At 32.4% G+C, this 15,669-nt stretch overlaps 1 protein-coding gene across 2 annotated transcripts; it reads right to left on the minus strand.

Annotated features, from left to right (window-relative positions):
* Positions 1 to 3,669: 3,669 nt before the first annotated feature.
* On the minus strand, positions 3,670 to 7,275 carry LOC135193505 (uncharacterized). 2 transcript variants are annotated; one of them, XM_064216265.1, is made up of 4 exons: positions 7,099 to 7,275; positions 5,712 to 5,946; positions 5,278 to 5,411; positions 3,670 to 3,787 (listed from the first exon to the last, which is right to left on the minus strand). In XM_064216265.1, the coding sequence occupies exons 1-4, from the start codon at positions 7,127 to 7,129 to the stop codon at positions 3,735 to 3,737; spliced, it is 453 nt and encodes a 150-aa protein (XP_064072335.1). In that variant the 5' UTR covers positions 7,130 to 7,275; the 3' UTR covers positions 3,670 to 3,734. The 2 variants fall into 2 exon arrangements, with proteins under 2 accessions (XP_064072335.1, XP_064072336.1); XM_064216266.1 differs by having other exon boundaries at positions 5,712 to 5,943; positions 7,099 to 7,239.
* Between the last annotated feature and the right edge of the window lie 8,394 nt (positions 7,276 to 15,669).

Raw genomic sequence — 15,669 nt, forward strand, 5'->3', positions numbered from 1 at the left:
CGTGGCTTCGGCCGACAACCCTTTAGTAACAGCTATCAGAACTCCACCTAGTTTGAGAAGTTCTATTGAGGTTCCTGTCACGCCTCCAGACCAAGTACCTACCATCAAAAAGCTCACCATCATATAAACTGTCAGTCAACCATGTTTCAGTAAGCAAAACAATATCGTAACTATTGAGCAACAAGTTCCTTGAGAACTCGTCGGTCTTCGTGCGCAAGCCTCTAACATTCTGATAAAAAATACTAATATCACCCATTGTTTTTAAAACAACATCTTTTTATCAGAGATAGTTTATAGTATATAAATAAATACGCCGAAGACTGGTTCAAGTTAACAACAAAGAAAACATCACAAAGGAAAGCAATGACATAAGCAGGTTTGATAGCACTAAATAAATTCACGGTAATAAAATCGGGTACGCGAAGCGAAGTAGAAAAAATAATTAAGTTGACAACATACAGCAACATAAAACAGCGGGTAGTGTAATGGTAACCAAGCACAATCTCCCAAACAAATACGTCAACAAGACTAAGATATTCCCCCCAACAAAACATATCCCCGCAGTACGCTTTTCTACTTACTTGCAAATTCGAATTGTTTACAAAAACATAGACAGTGGTACTCAATATTCGGCTATCAAATACATATTCCACAAAAAATAATTGATGGTTTATCTTAAAATTAACAAAAAAGGTACAATTTTCACATATATAAACACTGGCAAACAACAAAAGACACTGCAAAAAGGGTTGAGAGAAAAAAAAAGTACTTAAAGAATGATTAACTTCTTTAGAATTTGGAAAAATCGGCCTCACTGCGGATCCGAAACGGCTTAGAAGTGGAGTTTCTTCGTGTCATAATTTTGCAGTGCTTAACCCACATAGTCGTAATTGCTACTTTTGACTATATCTTTAGCTCGTGACAACAGGTGCTTGTTGTGAGCCGTAAGGTGATCGTTGATAAATATTCTAGACTAGGAATTCCCGAATCCAAGAGAACTTTGAAGAATAGCTCTTTTCTAAGTTTGCTGGCCGCAATAAAATCTTCTTTAACATAGCGCGATAAGAAAGATACGATTATTGGCTTAGGTGTTGACGGATTCTTTGATGGTACTGTCGTTATATAGTTTATCTGTGATTTAGTAGTCTTGTAGTCAATCAGGGATCCTATTTTTCCGAGAACATCAAAAAGGTTTTTATTAGATTTCAACGGAACGCCTTTGATTTCAATATTATTAGCTCTCAGCCATTGATCACCTTCATTAATTTTTATTTCAAGGTCAGAGAATTTAGATGATAATTCCTCAACAGTCAAGCCGCAACCTTCAACAGCAGCTATGCGATTTTCCATATTCTTAACCTGCTGCGATAACAAATCCTGATGGGATTTTATTTGCTGTACGTCATCCTTAATGGAACGAACATCATCGACCAGGCTAAGCAATGGGTTCAACTTAGCATTTATTTTAATGATCTCTTCCATCACATTGTCCAGCGTGAAAGTAGGTGGAGGTGGAGAGGCCGGAACAGGGGCAGGTGACGGCGAACTAATAGCGATACTCAAGCTGGGGTCTGGGTATTTCCACAATAATTTACAATCTCCAAGCTTTCTGAAGCCCTGCTCAGTGACACCAACGCATTGGTAATGGTAATGCTTTTTGCAGGCAGTGCATATTGGTCCAGAGGCAACGACTTCGGAGCACTTCCTACAAACTGTAATTTTCCTTATTATATATGTGTTTGGGGTTTGCTCTTTTAATATGTCAGGCTCCAGTGATATGTCAGACACTGAAGGGATCAGTTATGCAATTCAGTAAATAAGTGCTTTGCCTTTTTATTATGCCAGGCGCTTAAAGACAAAATTCAAAGTTCAGCAATAAGTAGATAGGATGATTTTTTTTTTTTTAAGCTTGTATTCTTGTTTGAATCTAAAGTTATTAAATTTATCAAATCAAATTGTATTCATCAACACACCGACCTTCACCGGATTGCTGCACTTCGTATACCAAGCCGCAGCCTGCCACAAATTGTTCACCGGATAATAAAGCACCAACAATAACAGTAACGGTCAGTAACGTCCCACTGGCACAGTTTCAACACCAATATGAAGCCCCGAAAAAACACTTCACCGATCACTAGTCCGGTCCCAGAATATCTTCAAAATTTTAAGATAAACATATTAAATAGTCCAGCCCACGAACGAATATGTTTAACGTAATAAGTATGACAATGAATGAATAAACCCACATTTGTATCTCGATACATTATTTTGTTTACTATTAATATTGCTTTTAAGCGATCTTACTTTTATATAAAAGCTCGTCATCTTTCCCGTCCTCTGTTAAACCCATTGCTTCTCAATTCTCGATTATGAACATTTTAATTATGTATATATTTTATACTAGCTATTGCCGGCGGCTTTGCTCGCGTGCAAATTGTGTATAAATAATTTAAAATATTACCTTAATTTAAGACCTCTTTCTAAACCACATATGTGGTTTAGAGTTTGGTTGGCTAGATCCACCAGACTGCTCGTATAGCTTACTCTCTAACAGGCTATTTAGAACTTTCCATGCGAAAACCAGTCTTCTGTTAGGTCTACTCCGACCATTTTAAAGATTTGACTTTGTGCTTCATGAATTGTCATGGCGAAACAGACTCTAAGCGCGAACTGTACTCTTTTGAGTTTAAAAAGGTATTCTGAAGGTATCAAAGATATTCCTGGAATATACACAGTTTCTCATCCATCCATCGTCCAATGACAACTGTAGCCTCTATGACATTACGATCAAGTGCCGTTACTATTAGCCTGGTGCCATTGCATAATTTTGGAAGTATAAAATCCCTCAATAACAATATTGGCACGCCAATCTTCACAAATGACGGACTTCAAGACTAACTTATATACGAAATTTCAACCTCTATTTTAACCCTTAGTTACCCTTCTTAGTTCCTAAGTTTCATCCATTGGCGATGTAAATAATGGTTAATATTTTTATGAATACTTAGTATAAATTTGATTTTAACTTATAAGGTATTTTTATTATGCAATCGCTTTATCCGAGGTTGAATGCATATTTGATTGGACATTAGATTCCCAAACAAAATATACAGATTGTTTAATAATAACTTAAAATCCTTAATATATTAAAAAATAAATTAATATGTAAATAATAATGAATACATATACATAACTAGTTATAGCAGTATGACTATTATAGACTTAATAGTCAAGAAATAATCGATTCACCTACGAAGAAATAATATTATACGAACCTTAATAATATACCTACTCCTTGATTGAGTAGGCTGCTATTAATAATACAGAACAAATATTTATTTAAAATTGTATACATAAAAATTGTAACAATTAAAACGCCTAATTATGAAGGATTTGTATCATAAACTGAATAACGCTGACAAAGTCACGGTTTCATCTAGTCTTTCAATAAAGGCATATTATCAGAAAACTTCACTGGCTACATAGGATTCCAATTGGTGAACATTTCTTTGGTATGCCATTAATTAAATCAGAATCGGTTTTTCATAGTTTTGTAAACTCATTGTCTGCCATGAAAATGGTCTCGTCATTAATTTTACCAAAACACCTTTAATTGTAGGCAAAAATATTTTTTTTTTAGATCCAATCAAATAGTTACATTGAAACATGTTTATAATTTAAATAAGTTTAATTTATTTTTTCCATTATTTACTTAATAATAACTAAATTATAGTCTATTGAGCTGGTATCGCTGGTGGACACCGCGATGATCTCAATAAAGACACGCCTGAAAAAATAAAAAAAACAATTTGAAAACAAATAAAACACTTCAAGAAAACTTAGACAACTTTAACTTAACAATATGCTAACAATATTCATTATGCCTAAATGCTATGCTATGCCTTTAATCACAGCAACACTGCATATTAAATTCAGCTTGTCTTGTCATAATAATGCTATTATTGTAATAAAATTTATAATGTTTTATACTAATAGACTCCGAGGTAATTTGTATCGAGCCGATAATATGACTATCGGGTTTTTCTGCATAGAAAATCCCAGTAGTACCCAGAAGAATGTGGCATTGTGTACTACTACCCCGGGCCTCAGAAAGCACATAAAAACGTTAATCATCCACCTGAACGATTTGCGGCCGTCTCTTTGTTGTCTCGTCTTATCATGCGAGAGGGGTTTTTGAGTGCTAATGTGCTGGAGTACTAGTGTCCCTTGATTGTCCGCTTTCGAAATCAGTCAGGAGTACATGATATTTTAAACGATAAATAAATAGCATGCTTAAAGAGATAATAAGCAAACTGACATCTAATAATAATACTTTAGTTCTCTGTTACATTATAATTATAATAGTCTTCGAGTTTCTGTGGAAGATTTTCCTTATGCAGGCTATTAAAATAGACTTAGTGATTTTATCTGTAAATATTAATTTACTCAATATTTGCTTCAAATTGGACTCTTAGAAATAAATTTGTTTATAGTTTTATACAATCATTACATATTTAAAATTAAGTACCACGCGTCTGTCTGTTTGTCTGTCTCTCTGTCTGTGCAGGATAAACTAAAATCTACCTAAGGGATTTTTATATGATTTTCGTCACCTTTCTTGACTATTAATATTAGTTTTATGAAATTTGACAACCACATATATATACATAGTATTTTATGTACATATGTGTCGTTTGCCTTTGTCTGTGCGCGCGAAGTCGGGACGAGTTGCTAATAAACAATAATAACTTATGAAAAAGTATTTTCTTAATGAATCATTTATTAATATAAATACTTATACAACTAAATGTTGGAGTTTAAGTTACCCTTGACACTAACGACGATGTTAATTTAAAACCGGAATTCATATTTAACGACAACACGCATATAATCATTAAGTTATTTTAGCCGTATAATAATGACAATGTTTACTATATTAATCGAAACGAAATACCGAGTCTTGTTTCAAAAAATCGATTAATATCAACATCTCCTATCTAGTTTATATTATATTGGAGCTTCGCAAGGTTGCAGAAAACGCACGGAACGCGATTCTCTGCTCGCTCATTTGACATCACTCGCTGTCGCTTATCAAACAAAAACCAGTCTATCTGGTTTGACACATGAACTCTTGAAATAGCAAGCTGTATTGTATATTATAACAATATATTGCTAAATAGCACTCGGGTCAATGCAATACGTGGTTAATAAAAATTGCGAACGTTAATTCCTAAATACTATTAACATCACCTACTACGAAAACTTCTCAATACTTACTGACTCCGCAAGCTTGCGCGCAATTCAATCTGCTAGGATTGTCATAGGTAACGCTATTAGTGCCGCACACTGGATTGTATTCCGTCGTCACGGGGCAGGTTCGGATGCACGCCTGTATATTGGCATCGTTAACTCTATAAAAATAATTATTTATACATTAATTAAATAACAAAATTATATTTTAAGAATACATATATACACTTAGTACATATTTATACTTAAAATGGTGTTGAGGCAGCTTCAATTAAAGTTAAACAAAATGTAATTTATAAATCATAATATAAGTAAGTTATATTAAAGCACTGATTACTTAATTACAGCGGTCTCGTATAGAGAAACTTGTTCTAACTATAAGAACTATTAGTGTACGACACGAATGCTCCAATTTTTTTTGTAAAACAAATTTTAACTAAATAAATACGTTTTAAGCTTACGTATTTGCATTAGTGGTAGGCGATGCTGCTGTTGTTGTTGTAGATTGACCTTGACCCTGGTCTGGTGTCGGACGCGGTTGAGGGAATGGATTCGGGTTAGGCCTCCATGGTCGCGGAGGAAAACGAGGGTAGTTCGGCCGATTCCACCCATATCTATCTTCTAAATCCTCTTCGCTTCCTTCATTTTGCCTTTTCTGTCTGTAGCTCATGCCAAGAGCTTCATTGCTTAATACTGCTATAAAGTAAACAATTTACATATAAAATAATGAATTAAATACATATATAATAATTAAAATATACAAAGCTATTTACTTAAAATAAAAGTTGAAACAAAATAAGAAAATAATATTTAAATTAAGAATAACCGTCACAGTTAGTAAAATCAGAAATCGAAAACAAAGATTACGACAAACATAAACATGTGTATTAATTCGGCATTTGAAAAGGACAGAGTATGTCATTTTCAAATGCCAAATTAATACACAGACAGACTGATAGAAGTCAGTATTTAACTAACACTAAATCTGAACACAGTTCATAAGCGAAGCTGTATATTTCCAGTAAAAAAAACAAACATATTATCGATGATTGTCATCGTTTATTTATGTTAATATAAAAAAATTTAAGTATCAATTTTGTTTTATGACCTTTTTATCTATAACAAATAAAAATAGAAGCAAGATAACTGGTTTTTAATGAAGCCTAGTCATACTTATTTTGTAAACTCGTATATATAAGCTTCTTTTCGTAATATTTGCTTTTTGGGCCAATAAATTATTATTATTATTATTATAATGATAGCAAAATTTACATGACCTATTACAAAAAATGTGCAATAGAAAACAAAATTAAATGTTAATATTATGCCTGCTTATAATTGTAATTGTTTTGTTTCGAGCTTTCAAAAGATTTGTTTTGAGTCAATTCATATACTGACCGGTTTTTTATCTTTTGGTTTAATCGTTTGGTGACTACTGCGATGCATGTTGACAGATTGATATCATTCATACATATTTACCAACAAATAAAGCCGTAAAAACCGAATGTCATTAGATACAGTACAATTATACTTCGTATTAATAAATAATTACTGATATAGAAGATGATTGACAGTGGGTTTTTTCAGTTAGTAAGTGAATCAATTCAATAGGCCATTTCATCGTAAATTGTCCCTTTCCTTACACCGCCAAAGCGCCGCCAAATAAAGTAACTCACTCTTCCATCGTTTATAAACACAAAGTATTGCTGTTTGGCGGTATAATAACGTTACATTTGTGCGATACGGAGGGGCTTACAGAAACCCCAACCACCAATTAAAATTTATGTTTAACTATCCCTATTAATATTAACTTAAATAAAATTTCATAATAAATAATATTAAACTTACCTAGAATAACAAAGATCCACAATGTTTGCATTTTTAAAAGGTTTGATTGTTATTTTTAAAATATATATGTATGTAGTTACACCGAGAAGTATAATGTGATACTGCAGTCAACTCACTCGGACTTTAGTTTATAAGTTGAGGCTTGTGTTGACGCGTCCAGTAACATGTGACCTATAATAGTGTTGTTTAATATTTTATCGACAACCTGTTTCTCACCAGGTTTTTCCTCACATATAAGTTAGATGTGAATAAAATATTTTTTCACTTTTTCTTATTATATGAATTGTAACTTTCTTAATTTATTTTAATACAAATATGTTGTTTATATATTTAAAAGGAACAAAATGCTATATTTAAACAACGATAGTTATTGTTTTTAGAATACATTAAATGCAGCTAAGATTGGCAGACAAAGTTATTGTATTTGAATGTTATCAACATAAAAAATAACCAGTTTACCAGTTACAAATACGTTAATAATGTTATCGACAAAAATACATCCCTAATTTAAAACGTTATATATTACTATGAATTCCCCAACAACTAAATTTCCCAAGATCACGGGAAATAATAATTTTTGATATCTTAATTAACATTATTAATTAAATAATTTCAAAAGTAAATTATGTTAATAATATTAAATATTCTATATCATGTATTTAAATACTTGTGTTGGGTTTTTGAAATGTCCTTGGTCCATTGATAAACAGTGTTAAAATAAAATATTGTATCAACTTAATTTTACACCATTTCCTAGTGTGGATAAGCTAAGACCAATCATACTTACGCCAGGCCTGTCTGCGCTACCTCCGCTAATACAACCCTACCCGTATAACAAGACGAGCTATTTCAGACTAGAAATCGAGAGCATACTAGGCGTTCCTGGACACTAAATTGGCACTCGCAAGTCGAATTCTCGGAGACCAGTGCTCGGTCCAAGAACGAGTTCTTCGAAGTAGGGACCCGTTCGACCCGTTAGGGACGTCTATACCGTACGTTGCTGGGCAAGTTGCGTCCGTGGATGGCCTCCATCAACGGAGACCCTAGATCCAAGTTTATTAAGAAGACGTGTTGAAGGGTACCAACGGAAACTGGTTATTAAAGCGTGTCCAATAAGTTACTCGATCGTTTTTATCATTCTGCCGACAGATTAATTTTCATGTGATAGATCTCAATCCATCAAATTATACATCAGAATCCAATGACGCATTGGATTCTTATTTATAATTTCATTGCCAAATCACGTCAAAATAATTTTCAATTTAAAACGCTTATGCGGAGTGTGTATTAAAAATTTGTTATAGATTGTCATTTGTGGCAAGGTTACTGACCGTATGTAAATAACTGTGCGTTTTTCCTCATGATTCAAAGAAACACTAAAAATATAACCGGTTCTAGAAACTGCAAGTCAAAAAAATAAGAATATGAATAAATTGCAAAGGTTTATTTTTTTATTTAATATTTCCAGTATATTAGAGTGCAAATCGTAATCCGATACTGTAGGTGTCTTAAAAATTAAATATTAAAATTGTATGTGATTTTGACTTCAAATACTAATCGAACAAATATAACAATTTGAACATCTTTTCAAATAAAACCTGACATTATAGGTTACGGATAAACAATAAAATGCCTATTAAAAAAAAAACTAAATTATGCATGTTAATAGCATGTTTGTAACAAATATAAAATTAAAAATAAATCTATGGAAAAAAGATTTAGGTTATTACCCTTATTTAAAAAAAAACGGTCACCATTAAATATGTAGAGTCCGTTTTCCAGGGACAAAACATAACAATACGTTTTTAAAAGGGAATAAATATATCTTATTCCTTAATAGCTTCGTGATATTTGTCACCTCAACTAGTAAAAGATAAAAAATTATGTATCAAAAAAGGACTTAACCATTACCGTACAATGATTAATATTAAATTGTCAAAGCATGAATTACAAATGGAAACTCCGCAAGCCTATTTTGGTTGTACAGTCACTAACCGTAATAAGATTTTTATAAAAGTTTTATTAGATACTACTACTTTATAGGGTTTCCCCTTTATGAATGAATTAGACCAGATCACGTTGACATTATCCATTTGCCAGTCAGCATACCTATATGACAAATAAAAAATGAGGTGTCGTAGGACACTCGGCTTGAACGAAGTCGCTTTCGTTTTATATTTATGTGTCTATTAAATAACAGACACAATGAAATAAATTAATGTAACGTAACGTGTAAAAATTACGTTTCAGAATAATTAAATGACAAGAAATAAAATTGACATTAATAACCCCGTTTGAATTAAAACGTTAACAAAAATAAGCTTACATAAAACATAATCAGCCTGTAAATTTCCCACTGCTGGGCTAAAGCCTCCTCTCCCGTTGAGGAGAAGGTATGGAGCATATTCCACCACGCTGCTCCAATGCGGGTTGGTGGAATACACATGTGGCAGAATTTCGTTGAAATTAGACACATGCAGGTTTCCTCACGATGTTTTCCTTCACCGCCGAGCACGAGATGAATTATAAACACAAATTAAGCACATGAAAATTCAGTGGTGCCTGCCTGGGTTTGAACCCGAAATCATCGGTTAAGATGCACGCGTTCTAACCACTGGGCCAAAAACCGTATATAATAGAAAAAATCAGAGAAGGAAAGGGAGAGGTCGCCCGGGGGGGCATAACGCTGTTTCCTTACGTGATGATTTCTACTGTGAAATGCATAAAAGAACAAACTTACAAAAAAAAAAGTACTCACCCGTTCATCATGACGGTTTATACACGTGATCAGGGGTACAGAAATGGACATAGGATACCTAATACCTGCCCCTGTCCAATCACTTACAAACCTGGAAACTAGTAATGTTACTTGAACCTGTACATTACATTACATTACATTAGCTCAATCACACTTCAAACCGGAACAGAACAGCAATAAATATTGCTGATTATATATAGTATAGTATATGATGAGTGCATGGTATCTACTCTGACGCCCAAGACCCTTTACCACCAAGTAAAAGACGTGAAAGCGCAACAAACGACTCACTTTGGCATAATGGTGACAACATCAACGACAAAACTTAAATCAAGTCGCGTGTTACAACTAGTATTAAATAATTATACGCACTTTCTAGACAACGGAATATTAAAAAAGATTATTAAATTTCCAAAAATCTTTCTCACCCAACATATATTATTATGAAGAATATGTACTCTTATTAGGTAAGTATAAAGACAAATTAATTTTTATATGTAAATAAAAAGTTATTTTCTATTCTTCACACATGGCCTCCCTTACTTTATAACTCAAAACCTACTAGTCCTCTAAAAATATTCGTCATTTCGACTTCTTCTACCATGTTCGCCAATAGCCACTGCGCTCGCCAGTCGTCAACAATCAAACTTGTATACCTACATTATACCGTTTATAGAACTATACTATACTTAAGTATAAGCCTTAATATTTTCGCGCTTACTATATATTTCACTTTCACTTGGTACTTCAAACACGTCATTTTTATTAATTCAGACGCTGCACTCTTTTGAGACAAGAGGACTACGGAGAAACCACGGAGGTAAAATTAATGAATTAATCAATCTGTTAATTCATGAAAATATTGCATGCAACGCATTTTAATGCCTTCTTCATTTATTTAAAAGATATAAGCGTAAAAACGCCGGGACGCGACATTACTTTATACTATGTAGATATCATGCATTATCTAAAATAAATATTATTATTAAAAACAGAAGAAGAAGCTGAAAATCGTTTAATAGGAATCTCTAAATATTTTCGTGTTTCTGAACTGAATTTTAACATACACAAACTATGATGTTAACATGTTTTTTTATTCTCATTTTAAGAGCTGAGTCACTTGGGCAACATAGTTAGCTCTGGTAGGTTACACAAATAGTGTTATCTTTACATTAATTATAATTTAATTTAGTTTCGCTTATTTATATTATTATTATCTTTATTTACATTAGAATTATTAACATAAAGTCCTTAAATATACACAAATATGAATTAATAGCAGAATTAAGAATGGTAGCAGCATTAACAAGTTAAATCGCAATTCCTATCCTCTGGGCAAAAAATCTAACCAGCCCTCCTGTCACCAGTGCAGGCAATAAGGCGAGGTGTTATACTTTTAATAATGCTCTTTGCACTACTACTCCAAGTTTGAAGTTGATCACGTTAAGATGATTTAAGTTAAATTTAATAAAAGGAATATACCTTTCCGTTACACGGATATACAATCAAACAACATATCGCAACCTTACATAATTGCAATCAATCGAATCGAATCAATGATTAACATGATTGATATGATTAACATTTGCCTAATTTGAAGTTCCTCTTTATTATAAAGTGACTAGGAGTTACGTTATAATTTAGAGTTAACTTAATTAGATGATCACTTCCTAGGGACTCGTTTGTTTTCAACTATTCACAATTTAAGACAATGTCCGATAATACAAAAGACAGATCAGGAAATGTTTGTCGCAAACTAATATTAACCAATTTAGCACGGATTGGCATGCTACTAATATTGAGGTTTATGTAACTACATTCTACTAGCGAATCAAAAATCTGGATTCCACTTCTGTCTGTTCTATTTGAAGAACTATTCCATTAAAATCACCGACATCCTACAATATGTAGATTTTGAGACAAGTTTTAGGGCGTCAAAATAAAAGTTTGTACGAGTTTATAACTGGGTATCTCTAATTCCGAGATACTTTAGATAAGTCTATAAGAGATATTTAAAGGTCTAAAACTCAGAATAAATCTCAACAGTTGAGCGTGTAAGACATGGCTTTCCACTTTTATCTTTCCATTTTCTAGTTATTCTTGACTGTATTGTGCATTGTATCTTCATCAACATGCGTCGCAGATAATGAGAAGGCAATATCCACAAATAACTGAACTGAAACTTAAATTAGGCCGATGACACTGGAAATGGAACACCTAGAAAATATAGTGGTAGAGACTTGGATAGAGTAACTAAATAGGCATCATTTTCTTTTTCCGGATCGCCAAAGCTAAAAGTACCCTGCACTTTATTGATACCTGTGTCCTGGAAATTGTCTTAATGATTTTCGATTCATATCTTAAATTCCCATTATTGTATAGAAGGTGCATTTAAGTCAAACTTTTGTATAGTACAATTTCAGTTTAATTTATTAAAAGTAAGACAATGCAATATTCATAAATGAATACATTAAAAAGATGAATCAATTTAACAACATTAGAAATCTATTTATAAAATGGCAAAACACTTCAGTACCTTTTTCTCCTTTTTGTCTACCAGTTTATTTTTATTTTATTTTTTTCTTTTGTAGCAATTGATGAGCTTTAGTGTAGTTACGTTAAATAAACAAGAATTGTAATGTTTGTATTAATAATTGATGTATTATAGATATTCGTGTGACTTTATTAAATATATTATTTTATGTATAACTGATAATTGAATCCTTACGGGATAAGATAACGTGGTCGCCACCGCCAAACCTGCCAGTGCACTTTGTTTGCAGTTGAGAGTAGTCGTGGAGCAAGAAGACTATACTCGATGGAGGACCATTGTGGAATTAGTCAGTAGGAATATGTTAAACTGAAAAACAACTGTCTACGGAAACTAAAGTTAAAATGTACAAAAGTCGGTAAAAAGGCATTATCTTGCAAACATTTGTTAGAAAAAAAGGAGATATTTATCGTTATATATTATTAATATTAACGAAATATCATACAATGTATGTTTATATTACGTTTATATTATACCTTTATTCTTAACATTCAGACTTCATCAACACAGTACATACTTAAAAAAATATATGTATTTATGAACACGTGCTTAAAATAATAGATTAATCATAATCATCCATAATAGTTACTTCAATAATTAAATTAATATTATACTAAGATTCATTTTAAATTAACAATATCTTATATTTAATATATGCCTTACAAGCTTCTAAACTGTGTAGGTTTTATGTATTTTAACTTTAAGGGCCCGTAGTAATATTATATACCTACCTACATTAATAACAGTATCCTCAATATTAAAAAGAAACTATTACAAAAATCTGGTAATTGAAAATTTACAAAAAATTACTGAATCTGAGTGCTTCTAGAGATCGCTGGAACTGTGATATAAGTGGATGCATGACATCATAAGTTCAACGGGTCATGTAAATCATATCACATCAACATATCTTACCGAGTCAAATATTTTAATATACTTTTCTTTTTTATTTAAAATTCCAAATTCATTTTTATTTCCTCAAGTTGGAATGACATAAAATAAGAATGAAACTCATCTCCTATTAACAAATATGCGCTACGAGTATCATTCATTAGATTGATATAATGTTGGTTGATGTGCTATTATTGAATAAGTTTTATTGCATATATTAACACGTAAACAGCTAACAGGTTAAATTATTATTTTCGTAAATATATTATTGCAAAAATTTACAACAAGCAACGTTCCATATTATCTGTAGGAAAGAATGCTCGCTTTTATTTTAAAGGCGCTGCTGCGGCCTGTTATCGCCCGTTCGTCCTCCGGGCGAGGCAGAGGTTATCGCTGCCACCACCACTACAATCCCCCTCTTCCGTCCGCCCTGGACCACGCTCCCAATGCGTCTGATGCAGTAAACCGATAAATACATACTCATCAACATTGATTTCTAAACGGACAATACGAATTTTAAGTGTTCGAGAAATTAATTCTAAACGTATATAATTATTGCGAGGGACAATAGTAAATATCGAAGCTAGTGAGTGAAAAGACGTACGAGTGTGAAAGTTAATTCTATTGGACACAATTAGGTGGAAATGTTAAGCTGGCGAGTACTGTTGTGTGTAATTATCATTACAGGTTCGTAGCACACATTCTCCTTAATTCTTTATTAACTCCGTAAATATAATTAACAATACACACAACTGCGTAAATGTGTTTTAATTGTGTACACTATTTTATAAAATAACAACAATGTAATGGAACCAGTTCCTAAGTCAACAATAACAAGGAAAATCCATTCCGAAAATGATTAATATTTTAGTATCTTATTTAATTAAATAATTTTAAAATTGAACGGTTTTGTTTTCATAAAATTAACAAATTATATTTATCATCATATAGGTCATTCGAATACCCACGCTTACGTACATAACTCGCATAATAATAAAGTATACATATTTTAAATACATAATAAACTTTTCAAATATGATGTATTCTGTTAACTGTTTTGCTAGCTAATATTATTTGATGTAGAAACATGATATCGGGTACTGAGCTCATTCGTTATATACGTATACGTATAGAGGACCCATATTTTTAGAAATTCTTAGAAAAGTTAAAGTAAAATTTAAAAACCCGTTATGTTTGGCACCAAAGAATTTATAAACAGTATTATGAGGATCAATCATTTATCAAACAACGAAAGTCTTAATGCTAAGTAAAAGGTTTGAATCAATCGACAAAAAAATGAAATGCGACCTCTTTTAACGTCGCACGCGCAACACATGCCGTTCGCTAATTAATGTGTAATTAATGAGCAAACAAAGCTACCAAGTTCCACTAATATCAATCAGACTGATTGGCGACTTGATCTTTGGGTTATCAACGTCCATTACAGGGCTTGTTTACAACTGAACCAATATCACCTTTAAAACTTAAACCACTCGAGTAATATAACTACTACTCACTATTAACTTCGTCCGGAAGTACAAACTTGATATTAAAAATATGTGAACTAGTGGGTATATATTTTTGTAAGTAATTTAATATTAAAAACAGTTACTGGCACTGTCTATTTTGCAGATCAAATAATCAACAGCTAATAAATTAATGAAGACATTATTGTTTAAATGTACTCAATTGTACCTTAGTCCTTACCAACCATATTTGTGGTGTCATTTGCTTATTGAATCATAAAAAAAAAATGTATTTCAATTCATTGTTACAGAACTGGCATAATATAAACGTACTTAATAGTATATAATAATGACGACCTCCGTGGTCGAGTAGTGTGTACACCGGTTTTCATGGGTACGCCACTCCGAGGTCCCGGGTTCGATTCCCGGCCGAGTCGATGTAGCAAAACTTCATTAGTTTTCTATGTTGTCTTGGGTCTGGGTGTTTGTGGTACCGTCGTTACTTCTGATTTCCATAACACAAGTGCTTTAGCTACTTACATTGGGATCAGAGTAATGTATGTGATGTTGTCCAATATTTATTTATTTATTTATTATTTATTTATTTAATAGTAAGCACTAACCGTGGGAATCATTTGATACTGAGTTCCTGTGTTGACTAAGTCGAGGAAGCGATAGGAACGAGGATGGCTTTTAGAGAGCTACCCACAACGTGCTGATAAATCGATTTATTTGTGCGACAACATACCATATAGACTTTGATGATTGAAACATAATACTATAGTCTAGGCGATTGATTGATACTAAACAATTGACTTTTAGGGAGTAAATTTTAACATTTTATCGGCTGCTTATAAAATGAACTATATAATAAACTACTTAAAGTATGTTTTGCACAAACTATC

This window comes from Vanessa tameamea, chromosome 11 (assembly GCF_037043105.1).
Source record: "Vanessa tameamea isolate UH-Manoa-2023 chromosome 11, ilVanTame1 primary haplotype, whole genome shotgun sequence".
NCBI classification, from domain to species: domain Eukaryota; kingdom Metazoa; phylum Arthropoda; class Insecta; order Lepidoptera; family Nymphalidae; genus Vanessa; species Vanessa tameamea.

What these genes read in the sequence shown, in the direction of transcription:
- LOC135193505 (XM_064216265.1), bottom strand. Translation starts at nt 7,129, where the DNA reads ATGCAAACATTGTGGATCTTTGTTATTCTAG. An exon ending in GTGGATCTTTGTTATTCTAG is followed by an intron (nt 5,947 to 7,098) that starts GTAAGTTTAATA and finishes TTTACTTTATAG; the next exon opens with CAGTATTAAGCAATGAAGCT. An exon ending in CCTACCACTAATGCAAATAC is followed by an intron (nt 5,412 to 5,711) that starts GTAAGCTTAAAA and finishes TTATTTTTATAG; the next exon opens with AGTTAACGATGCCAATATAC.